The 14,381-nt window shown below is 55.0% G+C and overlaps 5 protein-coding genes across 5 annotated transcripts; 3 read left to right on the forward strand and 2 right to left on the reverse strand.

Annotated features, from left to right (window-relative positions):
* Positions 1–314: 314 nt before the first annotated feature.
* Positions 315–1,862, forward strand: QC763_213030 (uncharacterized protein; the record flags this gene model as incomplete). The annotated part of the gene is made up of 1 exon (XM_062910345.1): positions 315–1,862. One exon carries the CDS (start codon positions 315–317, stop codon positions 1,860–1,862), a length of 1,548 nt encoding a protein of 515 aa, XP_062769250.1.
* Positions 1,863–2,684: 822 nt separating this feature from the next.
* Positions 2,685–4,925, forward strand: QC763_213040 (uncharacterized protein; the record flags this gene model as incomplete). The annotated part of the gene is made up of 6 exons (XM_062910346.1): positions 2,685–3,413; positions 3,474–3,667; positions 3,728–4,270; positions 4,328–4,447; positions 4,516–4,689; positions 4,750–4,925. Exons 1-6 carry the CDS (start codon positions 3,202–3,204, stop codon positions 4,923–4,925), a joined length of 1,419 nt encoding a protein of 472 aa, XP_062769251.1. The 5' UTR covers positions 2,685–3,201.
* A 231-nt stretch (positions 4,926–5,156) lies between these two features.
* QC763_213050 (uncharacterized protein) lies at positions 5,157–6,469 on the reverse strand. The gene is made up of 2 exons (XM_062910347.1): positions 5,493–6,469; positions 5,157–5,430 (listed from the first exon to the last, which is right to left on the reverse strand). The coding sequence occupies exons 1-2, from the start codon at positions 6,193–6,195 to the stop codon at positions 5,258–5,260; spliced, it is 876 nt and encodes a 291-aa protein (XP_062769252.1). The 5' UTR covers positions 6,196–6,469; the 3' UTR covers positions 5,157–5,257.
* A 107-nt stretch (positions 6,470–6,576) lies between these two features.
* SCJ1 (DnaJ-related protein scj1) lies at positions 6,577–8,526 on the forward strand. Its single transcript, XM_062910348.1, has 3 exons — positions 6,577–6,966; positions 7,028–7,116; positions 7,178–8,526. Exons 1-3 carry the CDS (start codon positions 6,892–6,894, stop codon positions 8,283–8,285), a joined length of 1,272 nt encoding a protein of 423 aa, XP_062769253.1. The 5' UTR covers positions 6,577–6,891; the 3' UTR covers positions 8,286–8,526.
* On the reverse strand, positions 8,427–13,798 carry QC763_213070 (uncharacterized protein). The gene is made up of 3 exons (XM_062910349.1): positions 10,231–13,798; positions 9,840–10,166; positions 8,427–9,597 (listed from the first exon to the last, which is right to left on the reverse strand). Exons 1-3 carry the CDS (start codon positions 12,818–12,820, stop codon positions 8,657–8,659), a joined length of 3,858 nt encoding a protein of 1,285 aa, XP_062769254.1. The 5' UTR covers positions 12,821–13,798; the 3' UTR covers positions 8,427–8,656.
* Positions 13,799–14,381: the final 583 nt, after the last annotated feature.

The raw sequence follows: 14,381 nt of genomic DNA on the forward strand, positions 1-14,381 counted from the left end.
TCGTCTCAAGTTGTCGCAGCTCCGATGACACAATGCGGTAGCGCCGCCGTTTACGGATAGGAGGGCAGTGACGGGGGGCACAGATCGACGCCTCTCACTATTCATTCAAAAAGCTGGAACTTTTACCTCATTCTAAAGATCCCATCAATTCATGTACTTGCCACTTTTGTACATTTTCAAAAGCCTCTCAATCGGCCAGCACTGTGATACCCTTCCATCTTCTAGGTAACACCATTGGCGCACACCTCAATTCCCGCTATAACACACTTGGCCGAATCACGACACAAACGAGACACACTTCAACAATACCCACAATGTCTACCCTCCAATCAGCCATCAATGGGGCCAGCGATGCCGTGGCTGTAATTGTGCCATCCAAGCCCAGCCCTCTGGTGATGACATACAAGGACCTCCTGGCTGAGGTGCTGTCGTTCCAGCAGAAGCTTGCTGCCATCGGCATCACTCATGGGTCCCCTGTGTCTATCGCCACGGTTAACTCGTACGAATTCATCGTCTCCTTTCTCGCTGCTTCATGGCAGCGTGGCATTGCTGCACCGCTGAACCCAGCCTACAAGCACGAGGAGTTTGAGTTCTATATTGAGGATGTCAAGTCAGCTATTGTTTTGGTTCCCAAGGGCGCCTACCAGAAAGGTGCGCCTGCCGTCAAGGCCGCCCAGAAGTTCAACGCTGCCATCGCTGAGAGCTATTGGGATGACCAAAAGAAGGAGGTCGCGCTGGATGTCAAGGAACTTGGGCAGTTGAATGGCAAGGGGCAACAACCGCTGCTGAAGCCGCAGCCGGATGACATTGCCTTGGTCCTTCACACAAGTGGCACCACCTCTCGGCCCAAAGTTGTCCCTCTCTCCCACCGCAACCTGACCAGAACGATGAGAAACATCCAGCAAACATACCGGTTGACTGACGCGGACCGGACCATGCTGGTCATGCCCCTCTTCCACGTCCACGGTCTCCTCTGCGGTCTCTTGGCTCCTCTTCTTTCGGGTGGTTCCATGGTGGTGCCAAGCAAGTTCTCTGCTACTGAATTCTGGCAAGACTTCATCACCCACAAGGCGAATTGGTACACTGCTGTGCCTACCATCCACCAGATCCTTCTCAAGCACCCCACCCCGAACCCCCTCCCAAAGATCCGCTTTATCCGGTCATGCTCGTCTCCCCTTTCCCCGACAGTTTTCCATGCTCTTGAGAAGACCTACAATGCCCCCGTGCTCGAAGCGTATGCCATGACGGAGGCCGCTCATCAAATGACATCTAATCCTCTTCCTCCTGCAAAGAGAAAGCCCGGGACTGTGGGTATCGGTCAGGGTGTCGAAGTCGTCATTCTTGACGATGCAGGAAACAAAGTGCCACAGGGCACTGAGGGAGAGATTTCTATTCGCGGCGAAAATGTTACGTCTGGCTACCTCAACAACCCCGAAGCCAACAAGACTGCTTTTACAGCCAGTGGCTACTTCCGAACTGGCGACCAGGGCAAGCTGGATGAGGATGGCTATGTCGTGATCACAGGTCGTATCAAGGAGCTCATCAACAAGGGCGGCGAGAAGATCTCGCCCATCGAGTTGGACAATGTTCTTACACGGAACCCAGCCGTCTCGGAAGCTGTGAGTTTCGCTATTCCGGATGAGATGTATGGCCAGGACATTGGTGTTGCCATCGTTCTCAAGCCGGGCCAGAAGTTGAGCGATGAGGATGTGAAGAAGTGGGTTGGGGACAAGCTGGCCAAGTTCAAGATTCCCAAGAAGGTCTACTTCACTGATGTCATGCCTAAGACTGCGACTGGCAAGATCCAGAGACGCATCGTGGCCGAGACCATGCAAAAGAAGGAAGGGAGGGCGAAGTTGTAAATGGGCGCGAGTATTTGCGGGCTGCACCAAGCTAGCTGTGTTCTTGATTTTTGAATGGGGATCTGGCTGTCAGTGGGTGATTTTCTAAGATAAATATCTCAAGGTTGTGTGGTTTATTTATCTGCTTCCTTTGGCTATTTATGCAAATAGAATGGCATGAAAAGTGTCTTTCACTCTATAATAGTCTCCCCATGGAGAATTGAGGAGTACCTGCATGGGAAGGCAAACAGACTGTCAAGCAGCCAAAGGAATCAGGCATGCAGCCCCATGTCCGATTGATCAATGCTCTAATCCAACAAACGAAGTGACTTCCCTTATCTCCAAACCTTTGCCCACTTGTGCTGCCCGGTATTTCCAGTTTGTTATCAGCTTTTTCGAGCTGCGTGTATGGAATTTAACAAGTCTCGCATGAAAACCAAACCTGTTGTTGCTGATATGGTCTGTGCGCGCCCCCTGATCCAAAGTAAACAACGGCCCCTTTTCCAAGCTGACAACCACCAATTCCGTAACAAACAGACCTTACAAAGATGATAAGCAACGGTACAACACACTGGATTTGCCATGGATTTCTTCGGTGACTCTACCATATCAACCTATTAACCGGGTGGTGTTGTGTTTCCCAGGTTGTGGTCGCTTTTCACCCGTGGCCCAGTTGCTGAGCAGTGCCTTCCTTCCTCGTCGATAGCTCCTGCCGTGGCAAGCACATCCAGCACCAGGCCTACATCAGCACACACAAGGCGAGCTGCTCCTTCCATTTGGAATCGTAGAACGAACGTAGGGCACACAGTCTAAATTTTTTCCAGGTAGGGATTTATTCTCGGCGACCTGCGTGTCCTCTCTCCCTCTTTTCTTCCCACACAAACCAACACCTCTCCAATTTTGAAACCGGCGACATCGTCGCGGGTCCGCACCCTCTGACCGATTATTCAACGCCGAGAATACCATTCAGCTTTGTCTGACCATCAGCCTGAAGTATTTATTGTCGACTTCCTTGAGTACTTCTCGCTCTGCTTCTTGTTGTCTGCAACAAGCAGCAACCAGCCACGCCCGAGACTTCAACACAGGTAAGACTCTCCTCTCCCCTCTCCTTCCATACCCACTCCCCAGCCTTTCCTTCCTGGCCCAACCAAGGCAACGGCCTCATTTCCCAAACCCTGTCTGCTCTGCCTCTTCTACCATACCTCGACCCACGGCATATCAGGTCGGTCGAGCGGGTTTTTCCAGTTTATCCAACAACCTCTACCATTTACCGACCGACTGACTTCAAGGAAACCCTAGAACTCTCGACTTCAGAAACACATCACCTTCACCAGTACTACCAAGTTGACCCGTCGCCAAAATGTCTTGGGACAACGGGAATGATAACTGGGGCAACCCCACTCCCACCGCCACCAGCGGCGGTGACGATTGGGGCAAAGGTTCTGCTTCCAACAACAATGACGGCAATGGCTTTGGCGATGACAGCTTCCGCGGTGCTGCCACCTCTGGAAACGGCGGTTTTGGCGATGCTGCCCCCTTTGGCGGCGACGGCGAGCACCGCGGCGAGACCAGGTAAGTCCTTCTTGATCACCCTCCTATTTCCAGCAGACATCATCCCTAAAATATCATCAGTCACAACAAGGCTGATTGCCCCAACCCGCGCAAGCCTCTTGGTGCTTGCCGCCGCTGCGGTGACGAAGGTCACTACAGCAAGGATTGTCCCACTGCTGGTCCCATGACCTGCAATGCATGCGGTTCAACGGAACACCTTCGCAATGAGTGTCCCGATGCCGGGCCAATGCTTTGCAAGAACTGTGGCGAAGAGGGTAGGCTGTTGCTGCCTGAGTGATTAACAATGACATCGAATGCTAACTCCTTGCGTCCAGGCCACACCATCTCTGCTTGCGAGAATGCTCGCAAGGTGGACCGCAGCGAAATCCCCGACAAGACTACTGAGGAAGCTTGGGAGTTGATCAAGACTGCTGTCGCCGAGCGCGACATTGACGACCTCAAGGCTGCAGTTCAGATTTACGTGAAGTCACAGCCTGACTGCACTTATCAGCAGCTCGAGTCGGCCTTCCGTGGTCATGACCTCGGGATATGGCTCATCGCCCTTGAGAGACCCACTGTCTCTACCCTGACCAATATGGATCTGCAGGGAAATCTTGGGAAGAAATACACGGTGTCGTACCGTTTCTCCCCCAACCCCGCTCGCCCCCGCGAACGTGAGGGTTGGCCCGAGACTGAAGAGGAGCGCATGGAGCGCTTGGCTGACGCTGGCAAGCTCGTTGCTCGTGGTTTGCCCAAGTGTCGCAACTGCGACCAGCTTGGTCATATCTCTAAACACTGCAAGGAGGACAAGCGTGAAAACGAGCGAATCCAGGTCAAGTGCTACAACTGTGACGAGATCGGCCATCGTGTCCGCGACTGTAAGCTCTGGTCCCGCTGGGTATGTGATGCAGAGAGCTAGCTAACATTGATTGAAGGCCCGACTCCTCGCGTGGACAAGTTCGCCTGCAAGAACTGTGGACAGCCTGGCCATCCCGTGGCTGAATGCCCCGAGCCCCGCTCCGCCGAGGGTGTCGAATGCCGCAAGTGCAACGAGAGTAAGTCATCACGGCCCATGTGTGTTCCTTGAAGCTCATGATCTTGGACTGACTGGTTCCTGTGTTAGCTGGCCACTTTTCGAAGGACTGCCCGTCTGCCGGTCCTCGTGGCTGCCGGAATTGTGGCCAAGAGGGCCACATGTCCAAGGAATGCACAGAACCCAAGAACATGGATAATGTGCAGTGCCGCAACTGCGATGAGATGGGTCACTTCTCAAAGGAGTGCCCAAGGCCTCGTGACTGTAAGTTGATGTCGTTTCTCGACCTATTGATGACGTGCTTGCTGACAATCTCTCAAACAGGGTCTCGTGTCGAGTGCCAAAACTGCCACCAGAAGGGTCACACCAAGGTTCGCTGTCCGAACCCCTTGGTCTCGGATGAGAACAGCGGCGGTTTTGGTGGTGGTGACGGTGGTTTTGGCGGTGGTGATGGTGGCTTCGACAACGCTGCCCCTTCTGCCGACGACGGCGGCTGGTAATGCACTGCTTCCTACATCTCTATGGGAATATGGTCTTTGGGGATTTTGGATGGAATCTTTCTGAGAGTTTCCGTCAACTTGAGCTCTCCTGGGGCTATTTCTTAGAGTTTTTTTTTCACACAGCCAGCAGGTACCAATAGGGTAGCTATCTTGCATGGGCTTTGTTTCCGCTCTGACAGAAAACGATGGACTTTTTACTACTGAAGCCGATTGATTTTGTGACGCAAATAAGGGCGGTGTTGTGATGAACAAATATCTCTATGATCTGGCAGTTATATACACGAGCCATGCGTGTTTTTCCATTTGTTCCTGGCTTCTGGTCTACTTCTGGCCTACTTTGTCAAGACACCAATGATGTGTGGCATGGTCTGGAACCAAGGCGAGTTGGCCGGTTGGGCCAGATCGACTTCTTGCCACGGGCCCGCGTCTTGGAGGAGGTACTTGGATGTATCTCTGCACATTTCACAGCCACCCACGAAGTGAGGCCAGAAAATGTTCATAAAGGCTGTTTATCTCAGGGTCAGTGATGCTTTTGAGATGATTGTTAGACAAAAAAGGAAGACATACACTGATACCACCCCAGCCACTTTGGCTGCTTGGGTTCCCAGGACTCCCCTTGCCCCGGCAGCTCCCCGTCAAAAGTCTTGACGTGCTCGTACACGTACCACTTCCCGTCTGGCTTGAGGTACTCGTACAGCATCTTGATGTTCTTTTGCGGTTCAGGGATCGAGCAGAGGCACATGACGGTCATGACGCTGTCCACGCTCCCCTTTTCGATATGCGCCACCGCCTCGAGGTCCTCGATCCCGACGGGGATGACATTGTATCTCCCTTCCAACCCGGCAGTTTTGACCGTCTGGCGCAGGGAAGCGGCGTTTCCCTCGTTCGGCTCGACGCCGTAGATCTTGGTGATGGAGGGGATTTGGGAGAGGGTGGGGAGCCACATTCCCGAACCGGGGCCTATCTCGAGGACTGTGCCGGATAGGGGGGGGTGGATTGGGGATGGGTGGGTGATGCCCCTGGAGATGTGTCCTGATAAAAGGGGGATGACGAGGGCGGAGGAGTTTTCTCTGACTTGGGGGCCGACGAAGGACCAGAAGCGGGTGAACCAGAGGGATTTGAGGAGGGGGAGGTTCCAGGGGAGGAGGAGGGAAGGTTGGGAGAGGATGGTTCGGGGGAGGAAGGTGAGGGAAAGGAGGATGAACTTTTGGGGGAAGAGGAGGGAGGTGAGGATGTCCCAGAGGGAGTATTCTTGCTTCATGACGGGCATGGTGGTGGTGGTGGTGGTGTTCACTTGGAATGGTTCAATTTGGGAGAGGTGTCTGTGGGAAAAGTTAATGATTGAGAAGTGAGCTGAGCTGGGAGGGAAAGGGACGTACTGAGGGGTAGGGGTGTGTTTGGTCCATATATATACTCTTACACAGTAGTAGAGCGGCTTATACACGCTTCAGCCTGTCCAATCAAGCTGTACATCGCACCAGGCAGGAAACAGAAGCCTCAGGGGTTCTACTTTTTCCCTCCTCCTTTTGTACGCGAAAGACTTGGTCGATATTTGCCGGGATGCGGGTTAGGGTTAAAGTTCGAGACCAGGGTGTGCCAGCGATAAGAAGATAGCTGGTGCGTACCCAATCAGACTCGCACGATAAGATTTACATGTTCCCAATGGCCACTCTGTCTGCATTGGAAGCTCTTCTTGCGCTGTGCCGCGAGCTGATGGGTGCCGCCCTGGGATTCTGTATAAGTGTACTTTACTCTTGGGAGCGCCAACGAAATTTCGTCGCAACCACCGTCTGATTTCTCCCTTGAATTTTTTATATCAGGACACGTTCGGCCACTTGTCACTCGTTTCAGACTTGGTTCACCTATTCACCACGCCGGCGCCCTCGCGCGCAATCCCCTGAAGCTATCACCCAAGTACACCCGCAGACTCCCACAGCAGGGGACACACACGACACATACGGTCAAGATGAGGTTCGGCAAGGGGCTCCTTTTGGGGCTGCTTGCCTTTGCGCAAGTTGTCATGGGCGAGGATTACTACAAGGTCCGTTTATGCCGTTCTGTCTCCACGTCGCAAGTTTATAAACTAACATTTGGTGTCACAGGTCCTCGGTGTCGGCAAGGACGCAACGGAGAAACAGATCAAGTCTGCCTACAGGCAACTAAGCAAGAAATACCACCCAGACAAGAACCCGTACGTCTCTCTCTGTGAGCCTTAGCCATTGCGCAGCCAGTGCTGACCTTGAAAAAAACAGGGGTGACGACACGGCCCACGAGAAGTTCGTTCTCGTCTCCGAAGCCTACGAGGCGCTCTCCGACCAAGAGTCACGCTCCATGTACGACCAACTCGGCTACGACGCCTACAAGCAGCGCAAGCAAAACGGCGGGCAGGGCGGCGGTCACGACCCCTTCGACCTCTTCTCCCGCTTCTTCGGCGGCAGCGGCCACTTTGGCAACCGACCTGGGGAGCGCCGCGGCCCCAACCTAGAGCTCAAGGTCGGCATCGCCCTGCGAGACTTTTACAATGGGAAAACGACAGAGTTCCAGTGGGACAAGCAGCAAATCTGCGACGAGTGCGAGGGGACCGGTGCGGCGGATAAGGTGGTGCATAAATGTCATGCCTGCAACGGGCAGGGTGTCAGATTGGTGAGGCACCAGATCGCGCCCGGGATGGTCACCCAGGTGCAGATGCAGTGCGATCACTGCGGTGGGAGGGGCAAGTCCATCAAGCACAAGTGCAAGGCTTGCGGTGGCGAGCGGGTTGTTCGCAAGCCTACTCCTGTGTCGGTTACTATTCAGCGGGGCATGGCTAATGGGGTGCGGATCGCGTATGAGAACGAGGCCGACGAGAGCCCGGATTGGGTGGCTGGTGATTTGCAGGTTACTCTTGTTGAGAAGGAGCCCAGTCTGGAGGAGGACAACCCGGACCATGTGGATGGTGTGTTCTTTAGGCGCAAGGGCAATGATCTCTACTGGAAGGAGGTGCTGTCTGTCCGGGAGGCCTGGATGGGCGACTGGACCAGAAATCTCACACACCTGGACGGGCATATCGTACGGTTAGGGCGCAAAAGAGGGGAGATCATTCAGCCCGGCCACGTCGAGACGGTGCCAGGGGAGGGTATGCCCATCTGGGACGAGGACGGGGACAGCGTCTACCACAAGACCCAGTTTGGCAACCTCTACGTCGAGTACACGGTTATCTTGCCAGACCAGATGGAGAGCGGGATGGAGAAGGAGCTGTGGGCGCTGTTCCAAAAGTACAGGCAAAAGAACGGAGTGGATCTGCACAAGGATAGCGGCAGGCCAGAAAAGGTTGTTTTGCATGAGGACAGGGAGCAGGAGCGGGAGCATGAGGAGTTATGATGATATATTTTGGTAAAGGCGGTTTCCTTTTTTTTCTTCCACCAACAGCTAGAGAGCGGAAACTAGATGGGTTTCATCTTTATAAATATGTGGCATTACAATGTATTACATGGACGTAACAGCAGACAAGAGATCAGGATATTCCAGTCGTATATGTGTGTGTATTACCCCTGAGTTGTGATCCGTTTCCATAAAGACAAAATAAGCAAAGTCATATCTAACGTAAACAACAGACATTGATATATCGAGCCAAAGATAAAAAACATCAAATCAACAAAACAACACGTATAAGAAACCAAGACGTAAACTCAACGGCAAAAAGAAAGAATAAAAACAACAAAAAAGCCAAAACGCAAGGTCATTAAAAGTCATCACCGATGCCTCCTCTGCCGATCATCACTGTCATCATCATCCCTGTGATATCGCCTACTACTCCTCCTACTCCTCCTCCGCTTTCGATCTTCATCACCGTAATAATCATCGTCATCATGGTCGTAATCGTGAGAATCGTGACGTCCTTTTTTGGTCCCCCGACTGCTCCCCCCCCGCTCATCCTCCGTCTGTCTCTTATCACTCCTCTTCCGCCTTCTATACCGATCATCGTCCTCATCATCACCCTCATCCTCACTCCGATCGTGACCCCGACCTTTGCCCTTTCTGTCTCTACTATCCCTGTTCCCATCCCGACTACCGCTTCCTTCACCGTGACCACCTTGCAACAGATTGCCGCTTAGCAAACCTCCAATCAACCCCATCCAACTCCCCTTCCCTTCCAAGACTCCTGTGACATTTTGCACAATCCTCTCCACCGTCTCCTTGTCCGTCCCGCTGACAGCCCAATCACCCATCATGTTCAGCCCATTCGATCCCTTTGGGCTGCGGTACTCAAACGACCCCTTCCTAGAGTGCACCCCACCCCGCCTGTCTTCATGCCCCTGAGCGGTAAGCGGTCTCCCCTCGCCGTCAAACCGATCTGGCAGCTCCTCCACGGCAGATTCATCATCGTCATCTGATACCGCTTTGGATTTCTTGCGAAGAGCTTTGTCATCGTCGCTGCTGGTGGTGGGGCCGAGGGGAGAAGGAGGCGTGATGTCGCTGTCCTCTTCTGCGCCTGACCTTGCGGCTTCCTGGGCTTCGCGGTGGCGGCGGAGGGTGGCTTGGGATTTGGGGGACAGGGGAACGAAGACCACCGAGCGGGCGGTGCGAGGGGTGCCGGGGATGTCGTCGTTGGGGTCGTCGGTTTCGGTTTGGGGGGTCATGATGGGGGATGTTGGGGGGGAGTAGAAGGGGGTGAGCTTGTGGTTTAGACCATCTAAGACATCAAAGTTAGTGATTCAGGAGAGCTAGATTGTGAAGATACACGGCAGGGTATATATCATGGATGGTCTGTAATGTCAATGGGGCAAAAGGGCTAAACACCGAGACCAGACGCACCCTTCTTGTCGCCTTCTACGTTGGGGCGGGGGCTTGTGGCGACGGTGGCTGCATAGGCAGCGGCTGCAGCTGCAGCTGTTGCTGGGATGGAACGACCAACGACATGAGAAGCTTCATTACTCACATGTTCAGGGCCTGGGGGTTGATTAGGTGGCGGACCTTGGGGTGCTGGCGGCGGCGGCATCTGGTGTGGAGGGGGAGGTGGCATGCCGTTGTTGGTGGCTGCCGAGTTGGGCGGGACACCAGGCGGTTGAGGGGAGAAGCCGGTGTAGTCAGGTGGGCGGTAGGGCTGGTATTGCTGCTGATGGAGGTTGTCCGAGACGTAGTTGGGATGGTTGGTGAAGCCGTTGTTGACGACAGGCTGCGGCGGTGGCGGTGGTTGATAGTATCCGCCCGAGGCATGGGCTGGAGATGGCGTTCGTCTGTAGTCGTCTTCATCCTCATAGCCTTGGTGTCACGTTAGTAGATGGTTCCAAGTCAGCTTTCTGGAAAAACAGTCAGTTCTACTCACGTCTTTGGTCCCGCTCTTTGCCCCGGCTCTTCTCCCGCTCCCTCCTCCGCTCGATGTCACGGTCATAGCTCCTATCTCGGCTTCGGTCCCTAGACCTGTCCCTAGATCGGTCTCTGTTCCTGTTACGGTCACGGTCTCCGTCTTCGTCACGATCTCTCCTGCTACGATCCCTATCACGGTCCCTATCGCGGTCTCTCTCACGATCCCTCTCTCGGTCTCTCTCATCTCTATCCCTTTCTTTTTCCTTTTCTTTCTCTTTCTTGCTATCACGAACCTTCTTGATGCCAAAGGCCGCAGCGCCAGCCGCAGCAGCTCCGGCAGCCAAGTCTCTCAGCTTACTGCCACTCCTCTTCTTCTCCTTGTCCGTCTCGGGCTCGCTGTCGGCCGAGTAATCACTATCATCGCCTCTCGATCGTCTTCGGTGGCCCCTCTTCCTCCGTCCGCGGTGTCGGTCCTCCTCCGCCGCGGATTCATACCCCGCTGCCGCGGCAGCCGGTCCCATCGCCGCGCCGTAAGGATCGTGGGGACGGGCCGGGTTCGCATACAGGGGGTGCGCCCCGTACTCAACCATGCCTAATTCAGGATCAGTGGGTGGAAGGTCAGCGTCGGGGTACGTGGGTCCGGACCGAGGTAAACTTCTGCTTCTGCTGCGCCGGCGATAGGATTCCTCATCGCGCGCATAGTGCTCTTCATCGCTGAGCTCGCGCTCACGCTTCAGCGCCTCCTTCTCGCGCTCGTCCTCCTTCTTGTCCTGTCGCTTGTCGTACATCTTCTTGGCCCCAGCGGCGGCAAGACCGGCGGCTACCATCTCGGCGCCGGTGCGCAGGCGAGATCGGGAGCGGCTCTTACCATCGCGGGACTTGCTTCTCTTGTGGCGGTAGTGCTGGACGAGTCCAACCGCGGCGGCAGTGCCGAGTCCGGCTTTGGCTGCTGCGCTTTTGGATCGCTTGCGGCTGGGGGAACGGGAGCTGTCGCTTGAAGCACGGTGGACGGGGCGTCCGCGGGCCATCTCCTCCTTTTCGACCTTGTTGCTCTGGTACAGTTTGGCAGCGCCGGCAGCTGCGAGAGCCACAGCGGCGATACCAAGACCTGTCTTGAGCCTAGAGTGAGGTGACCGCGAACGAGAGCGCGAACGCGAATGCCCATGCCGAGACCGAGAGCGCTCCCTGATGATGATCTCCTTGTCCTTTTCTCCATACCTGTCTTCGTAGGCGCTGTGAGCGCGTCTGGCAACCTCGGTACCGATGGCTCCCAGGGCAGCGCCAGCGAGGACTTTGCGACCACGCTTCTCAGGAAGCTCACCCTGGGCATTGCGGCGAGATGCTAGAATGGCAGAGATACCTGCGCCAGCAAGAGCACCTTCGGCAATGTGGCGCTTCCTGTGGGGACTGCTCGACTCCTCACGCTTGACGATTCTCCGTCTGACATATACCTCTTTATCTGACTCGGCATCGCTATAACCGTCATGATGATGGCTGTGACGGCTATGGCTGTGGTGGTGATGATGGTGGTGGCGGTGAGGCTCGCCATAGCGTTCAACCTCGTATTCTTCACGTTCTCCACGGAAAGGACCGAGCTCGCGAGATTCCCGGCGATAATAGTATTCCTCGTCCCGAGTGGGGATGCGGGCTATCGCCACATTGGTCTCTTGAGCCTGTTCACGGATGACAAGAGGCGGCGGTGGGGGCGCCTCCTGAACAATGATTCTCTGCTCAGGGGCACGTTGGCGAATGACGATGGGGGCAGGCTGGACGACGGGTTCGTAGTATTCCGTCTCCTTGCGCCAGCGTTCAATCTCTCCGCTGTACCTGTCGTCGTCACGGTGGTCACGCTCCTCAATCCGGCGTTCTACCACAACCTCACCGCCGTGGGAATCCCGGTGCTCGACTCTCCTCTCCACTCGGACTTCAGTCTGCTTGTCCTCATCCCAGTATGAACGGCGTTCCCAGTCACGAGGAGTCCTCGGCGAGAAGGCATCTTCGCGATCGCGCTCGGCTCGGACAAGTTCCTTGGACTCGTAGACAACCTTGGGGCGGTCGGTGATATCCTGACGCCAATACTCGTTGTTCCGGTCATCTCGCTCCACAACCTGCCTCTCAACCACGGTGCGGGTCCGGTCATAGTCCCGGTCATCCCGCTCCCGCTCGATAATGCGCTCCCGCTCCACAACAGTGTCCCTGTCCCCGCCGCGATCGCGATACTCGGTCCGGTCGACCCGGATGAAGTCGTCTCTGGGCTCGCGCTCCCTCTCCCGCTCGATTACCTCACGGCGCTCTACATAGGTGGCGCTGTGAGGCGACGGTTCGAAGGCAGAGCGAGGACGCTCGGGAACGTACACCCTCTCAACCCGACGGTCGACCTCGATGTGGTCCTCCCGATCCCGGCCTACACGGCTGCCGCCACCATATCGGCTGCGGCGATCCTCCTCCACGACCTCGACATCGCGGTCACGCTCGCGCTCCACCCGATCAGTCTTCTCCACTGAGACCGGTCCAACTTTGTACCGACGCACTGTGGTTCTCTTGTAGCCCTCATCGTCGGAGGGCGACGTGTCCCGGGCGTAACGGGACTCGCGGTACACCTCGGGCATGGTGGGCGAGTTTGGGTCGGTGTTGGGTCACACCCAAGTGGTGGGTAATAGCGGTAGTAGTGGGAGTAGTAGTTATGAGATACGAAACAAAACTCGCGATGTTGGTATCACGAAGAAGAAAAGACTAACAACAAAAATGTGGAAAAGTTGCAGAGAGATTTCCAACAAGTGGAAAGGAAGGGCGGGGTGGGAAGAAAAAGGCTGAGCTGTTGCTATAAGAGAGCGAGCCCGCAAGGTGGGATGTGGACCGAAGGAAGGAGATGGAGGGGGGGGGGCACTGGGGGCTGGGCAGTGCGCATGCCTTGTCAGCGACGGGGGAGAAGCCAGACCTTGGCCCTGCAACACTTGCATGCATTATGGCGCTGTAAGCAACTGTAACTAAAGTGACTTATTACGCAGGGCAAGGAAAACGTGGAATATTCGCTGGAAACCCAATCGAGGCGCAGTTGTGGGCTCTCTTGCGAGGTATACCGGCCGTGTACCTGACATTCTCCCCCTCTTTAATCATGTATCACACGATAGGCTCTCCCAGCTATCTCTTAGATGCCGATGTTGGTCTGCAACCCAGGTCGAGCTTGTTGGCGCTTCCGCCATGTTGGTCAGGGGCAACGGCCTATGCGAACAGACTATACTATAATCCTCTTCTCCTAAAAGAAGGCAAAAGAAAGCGGCGTTGCGAAACAATGGAAACGAAACTTTGCGCCATGCGCCGTTGGGAGAGCAGAGCGGGGTCCTGAAGAAGACGGTCACAAAATGCGGCCTCGTTGAGTGAGATATGACTGCCTAGTGTGGAAAGAGACTGTGTTCTCAATGGCCTGCGCCGCTCTCATGTCCAGTTGGACCAGTCCAGCCTCTCTTCTTTTTCTCGGAAGAAAAATCCAACCGCACCTCCATCATCAAAGCCGGCAGCAAGAGGTTCTCACAGCGGGATATCTAATGTGATCCAATATCGAAGCTACTGCGAGAGCAATGACCAAGTCCCAGCCTATGAAACCACCATGCAGCCACACCTTCTCTGCATTTCTAGCAGCAGTGCTACCCGTCTGGTCACACTGCCTGGGAATCCAGACGAATTACCTCATGAACCCGGTCTGATCAGGATTCAACATGATCGAGAGAGGTGCGAGAGTCCATCATCCTGGAACCTTCATCGCATCGTGTGTGCCGGCTTGGAAGCTTCTGGGTCCACGCGCGTTCCTCGTTTTGACCAGGTGGCCCCACATGAGTTCACTCGAACTGCGACCATGGGACGGCAAAACGAACGGCAGCTCAGGATGAACCCAGCCCTGTGACTCGGTCATGATATGGGAAAAGGTGGTTCAGGCGGTGAAGGGGGATGAGGTGACTGTTATATTCCCGTCGGGAGGTTCATCGCAACAAGAGCAGCTGATGGGATGTTCCGCCAGTGACCCCTCCCCCGCGCTGCAGTTGACTTCTCGTCCAGGGGCTTTACATACCTACATCTAATGAACTTGCAGTCAAACAATGCATTCCATCTTCTGCGGGATGAAAAGATTGATCCTCACAAGAGTGAATCTCCAAAATACCTGCGTGAATACTG

Source organism: Podospora pseudopauciseta, assembly GCF_035222475.1.
Source record: "Podospora pseudopauciseta strain CBS 411.78 chromosome 2 map unlocalized CBS411.78m_2, whole genome shotgun sequence".
Classification (NCBI taxonomy): domain Eukaryota; kingdom Fungi; phylum Ascomycota; class Sordariomycetes; order Sordariales; family Podosporaceae; genus Podospora; species Podospora pseudopauciseta.

Coding starts and splice junctions, on each gene's coding strand:
- SCJ1 (XM_062910348.1), top strand. CDS start 6,892: ATGAGGTTCGGCAAGGGGCTCCTTTTGGGGCTGCTTGCCTTTGCGCAA. Junction 6,967..7,027: donor TGGGCGAGGATTACTACAAG/GTCCGTTTATGC, acceptor TTGGTGTCACAG/GTCCTCGGTGTCGGCAAGGA. Junction 7,117..7,177: donor TACCACCCAGACAAGAACCC/GTACGTCTCTCT, acceptor TGAAAAAAACAG/GGGTGACGACACGGCCCACG.
- QC763_213050 (XM_062910347.1), bottom strand. CDS start 6,195: ATGCCCGTCATGAAGCAAGAATACTCCCTCTGGGACATCCTCACCTCC. Junction 5,431..5,492: donor GTGGCTGGGGTGGTATCAGT/GTATGTCTTCCT, acceptor TGAGATAAACAG/CCTTTATGAACATTTTCTGG.
- QC763_213070 (XM_062910349.1), bottom strand. CDS start 12,820: ATGCCCGAGGTGTACCGCGAGTCCCGTTACGCCCGGGACACGTCGCCC. Junction 10,167..10,230: donor CAAAGAGCGGGACCAAAGAC/GTGAGTAGAACT, acceptor CGTGACACCAAG/GCTATGAGGATGAAGACGAC. Junction 9,598..9,839: donor CCCAGGCCCTGAACATGTGA/GTAATGAAGCTT, acceptor TTGATGTCTTAG/ATGGTCTAAACCACAAGCTC.